At 48.9% G+C, this 4988-nt stretch overlaps 1 protein-coding gene across 1 annotated transcript in view; it reads left to right on the top strand.

The window, feature by feature from the left end:
- The window catches only part of LOC105740832 (diphosphoinositol polyphosphate phosphohydrolase 1), a 95347-nt gene that overhangs the window by 58802 nt on the left and 31557 nt on the right, over positions 1–4988 (top strand). Inside the window, exon 2 of the mRNA XM_004624221.3 lies at positions 1389–1499. Coding sequence (XP_004624278.1) covers positions 1389–1499 — 111 coding nt within the window. The remainder of the gene's footprint in view (positions 1–1388; positions 1500–4988) is intronic.

A 4988-nucleotide genomic window follows, 5' to 3' on the forward strand; every position in this document is an offset into this window, starting at 1 on the left:
GCTATGTTGTTGTTCAGGCTGTCTTGAGCTCACTTTGTAGCCCAGGTGGTCCCAGATTTGCAGTGATTTTTCTTGTAGCCTCAGCCTCCCAAGTGCTGGGATTACAGGCATGTGCCATCACGCCCGGAATGTGGTACTTTAGGGAGTAGTTGAGTGTTCTTTTAGTTTTGGAAATACTGTAATGGCACTAGAATCTGGCTGTGGCTGTGGAGTTCAGCTGATTTGTTTAGGTTCCATCCAACCAAGGGAAAGGTAAGGAAAACAGCTAGAGGAATTCAAAATTATTTCATCTTTTTTTTTTTTTTTTTTTTTTGTGGAACTGGGGATTGAACTAAGGCCCCTGCGCTTGCCAGGCAGTCACTTATTCCACTGAGCCATCTCCCTGGCCCGTATTTCATCCTTGACCAGAATACTGGCTCAGTTTGAAGCCATAAAACTGTATTCGTGTGTGTGTGTGTGTGTGTGTGTGTGTGTGTAAACAGGGTACACACCAGTAGTACAGGGTCTCACTGTACAACTTGGACTCATAGTGATCCTCCTGTTTTTAGCCTCCCCAGTGCCGCAATTGCAGGCATGCACCACCACACCCAATTTCTGTGGCCCACTCAGTGCACCTGGGGCGGGGCCAGCGTGGCATGTGGTGCCAGGGATGATCCTTGTGTTTGCCTACTCCGGCACTTGGTCTGCTAAGCTATGTTGTGGGCTTTTTCTTTTTATCAAAACTATATCCAGTATCAATGTTTTGTGGTTTTTTGTTTGTTTGTTTGTTTTATTTTTTTGCGGAACCAGGGATTGAACTCAGACCCTTGCGCTTGCCAGGGAAGTGCTTATTCCACTGAGCCATCTCCCAGGCCCCAATGTTTTGTGTTTTTATTTGGTTTTCTACTTACTAAAATTTCCTAGTTGAAAAATGCCAATCTTAGCTGCTAGCGCAACAATAGGAATTGATCTGCTGCTTGTGCAGGCCGAGTGTTGCAGGGCTGTGTCCATTTGAAGGGGCAGGACTGGGTCAGGAGTGTGAGCCTGGCAGGAACATGCAAGGCCGTGGTAACAGCCACAGTGAGGGCCTCTGCCCCCGCCAGCCTTGGGTCCTACAGGCTCATCAGTCACATTTTTTATAGTCTTTTTGTTGCCATGTGAAGTGTTGTGTGAGCGTCCAAGAAACAAACTGAGAAGACAAATGGACAAATGACCAAGAACATAAGGGAAGAGTCAAGAAGCAATTGTTGGTAATAAACTTTTGTGAAAGTAAATGACACTGGTATGTACAGAAGTAAACAAAGCATGGTCTTAGTGGTGACTTTAGCATTTGTGGTGTTCAGACTGTGGACATGTGTTCTGTGTTCTCGTACATTCTTAACCCTCCCCTCTGCTCTGTGTAACTTCAGGTGCTGCTCGTGAGCAGCAGTCGCCACCCAGACCGATGGATTGTCCCTGGCGGAGGCATGGAGCCTGAGGAGGAGCCCGGTGTGGCAGCTGTCCGTGAGGTCTGCGAGGAGGTACGTGCTGAGAGACAGCCGGGGCCCACCCCATCTGCGTGGTTGTCCAGCCTTTCAGCACAGCTCAGGAGCGAGTGCTGCGCTCGAGATCACAGGAAGATGGCTTTCGTGCTTCCTGTGCACCTTCGTGGTGAAAGCACAGGGAAAGTGGTGTTTATCTGGCACTCCGTGCAAGCGGAGGCTCGTGGCAGTGGCCATGCGAAACATACCGTGGGCTGCTTTGTGGTTCCTAGGGGTCTTGCAGCAGAAGAGGCCTTTCTTTTCCTGGGCTTCTGATTCATTGCATTGAAAGTGGCTAAGGCAGTAGTTGCACTGACCAGAGCTGGTGATGGTCCAGTTAGAAAACAAGAGTACTTTCTTTTTATATGTGTTCACATGATGGACGGTGTATGTGTATTGAGCTCCTGGGCTCTTGGTCTCTATATCTTACTTACTAGATATTTCAGAGTACAAAAAGTCAAGTCATGGGCCCTTCTTAGTTCCCTATTTCAAGAGTCTGGCTGAAGACTGACAAATAGATTGCAGTTCAGAAACCAAGGGGGAAGGAAGCAGTGTTTCTCCATAGCCTGTGCAACGCCACACTCTGCTGTACTCACATTAGCAAGTGGTAGGTAGCTTTCTTAAAATTTTTTTGAGGGAGTTGTTTTTGTAGAGGTAGTTTGTGTGTGTGTGTGTGTGTGTGTGTGTGTGTTGATTGTGTTGTGGTACCAGGGATTGAACTTGACACCTTGTGCTTCCCAGGCAGGTGCTTATGCCGCTGAGCTATATCCCCGGCTCTTGAGGCAGTATTTTCTAATCCACTTAAGATTGATTCTTTGGACATACAAAATAGCACTTAGGACAAATCTGAATTCTGCAGTTTTGGGGGCTGAGCTCTTGCTGAAATCCCCTCAGACTAACCTTCCTGTGGAACACCCACAAAATCTCTCCCTGCTCTGAATTCCTGTAGTCTGACCCTGGCGCGAGCGAGTCTCTCATGTTGCCTGTGTCTGGTGCCTCTATAGACTAATCTCTGCAGGCAGAGGTCAGAGGTCACATTTCCCAGGCAAGCCCTCCCAGTACCTGGGAGGCAGTCAGTGCCTGCATTGCTGGAGTACACAATAGCTAGAGCAAGCTGCGGGTGCTGGGGCAGAAAGGATGTGGACAGCCTTTTGGTGGATGGTGAGGAGGCTGCAGGTAGACCAAGTAGCATCAAGAGGGGCTGTTGGCTGGGGAGATAGCTCGGCAGTCTAATCTCCTGCTGGCAAGTGCAAGGTCCCAAATTTGATTTCTGGCATCACCTGCCATGCCAGCCCAGAAACCGGATGTGTTGGCACATGCCTATAATCCCAGAGCTGGGAAGACTGAGATAGGAGGATCACTATGAGTCCGAGCTGGGTAATGAGACCCTGTGTCAGAAGAAAAAAAAGGGCTACAATGAAAAGATCTTTGACGTGGGAATCCTTGTAGAAAGGGCCAAACCTCTAATCTCTGTAATGCAAAAGCTATTTGTATGGTGATTTTAATTGTCTTAAACGTTCCTCTATTCTAGATATTTCCAGGATTAAAGATGTTTACTGTAACACCAGAGAAAGTGATCCCATTTAACTGAAACCAGGACCTTGGGTGACCACTAGGATACCCCAACCCTGTGCACCAGGCTCCATCCAGGCTCTGTAGTGTTGCCAGTGGTGTTCTGTCCACGGAAGGGTCTGTGTTAGTTCACTGTCACTGAGATGAACACCTGCACACGCTCTGTCCATCAATTGCTACCTTATACAGGGAAAAGCCTACTGTTTGGGCTCCTGGCTCTGGAGGTTTGCTGCAGGGCTTTGGGGCCTGTGTGAGGCAGTGCCATGGCTGAGAATGCACTCTGAGGTTGGAAAGTGAAAACAGCAGGAAGAAATCAGATCCCAGAGTCCCCCTGAGGGCCCTGGGATTCCAGGTTCCCACATTGGGCCTCACCTCTCTCTGCATTGAGCTGGGGACCAGGCCCATAACATAAGGCCTCCAGGGGCTGGTGAGATGGCTCAGTGGTCTAAAGCACCTCCTTAGAACAAGCTAATCCAAGCAAAGCACAGGGACCACGGTTCAGTCCCCAGCACCACATGCCAGACAGCCCCGCCCCCTGGTGGGCTGAGCTGGCCACACACACAAAATGAATGAATGAATGAATAAATAAATAATTCTTTAAAAAAAAAAAAAAAACATAAGGCCTCCAGAGGATATTCACAACCCTAGCTGTGGCCATGTTTCCTTCCTGAAGTCTGGTTTCTCCTCGCAGGATTGTCCTGTCCACTGCCCAAGCCGCATGTTTACTGGTGCTGGTCACCCGTGGTTCGTGCTGGAGGGGGTAGATGCAGTCATGGATCTGATCAGTAGGGCAGCTACAAAAATGGAGTTGAGGCAGGTGCTTCTGGGCTGTCGGGAGTAGACATATTCCTCAGGTCCCTGTTAAATGAGAAGAATGTAACAAGTGTCCTAGCAACTGCCCAGCTGGTTTGTGCGGAGCTAGAAACATGGGCCACAGCACATGGACAGGCACCTACCACAGTGGGAGGGTGACAGCAGGCGTGCAGGAGAGCTCAAGGAACCTGTGACACAGCCGTGGCTTAGCCACCTTTTCTGTGTTCTCCCTGCTGTGAGCTCCACTCACCTGGCAGGTGACTGCATGTGTTTTATAGTCACTTCCTTAGAGAAGGCCCAGTTGGTTTTGCCTAGTTACAGCCTCCTGTGTAGTGTCTCTGTGTAGCTGTGAGCAGAACGGCCAGCCACATCTCCAGCCTCTGGTCCTTTTGTAGATGGCTGCCTTCTCCTCGCATTCATTGATGTTTCTCGCTGTCTAGCTGTGCTGCTCTGACCAGTGCGGTCATGTGCTGTGAAAACAGGCAGTGTGTGAAGGACTGATGGCAGCAGCTTTACCCAGAGTCCTGTAAATGGATAATTGTAACACATTCCTTAGTGATCACAACAGGATGGTGGATCACGGATACAGCACTTGCCTGGCGAGTGCAAGGTCCTGAGTTAGATTCACAGTACCAAAAACAAAAATAATAAAAATCTTTAAGGGGCTGGTGAGATGGCTCAGTGGTCTAAAGCACCTACTTAGAACAAGCTCAGCAAAGCACAGGGACTGCGGTTCAATCCCCCAGCACCACATGCCAGCCATCCCCACCCCCAGTGGGCTGAGCTGGCCACACACAAAAAAAAAATAAATAAATAAATAAAATTAAAAAAATATATATTCCCTCTTTTGTGGGCTGGCCAAATAGCTCAGTGGATTAAAGCACCTGCAGGCTTCATGGGCGGGAGGGGGAGGGGGACTCAATCCCTGCTGTGTCAGCCCCACCCCCAGAGTACACAGAGATAGATTGAGACTGGGCCTGGTGGCGCTGGCCTGTAATCCCAGCATTTGGGATTACAAACAGGAGAATCACTACAAATCCAATCTAGTAATGAGACCCTGAATATTTTGTAGACCCTTCCCTAAAAAAGAGAGGAAAAAATATA

The sequence above is a fragment of the Octodon degus genome, unplaced genomic scaffold, assembly GCF_000260255.1.
Source record: "Octodon degus isolate 3935 unplaced genomic scaffold, OctDeg1.0 scaffold00005, whole genome shotgun sequence".
NCBI lineage: Eukaryota > Metazoa > Chordata > Mammalia > Rodentia > Octodontidae > Octodon > Octodon degus.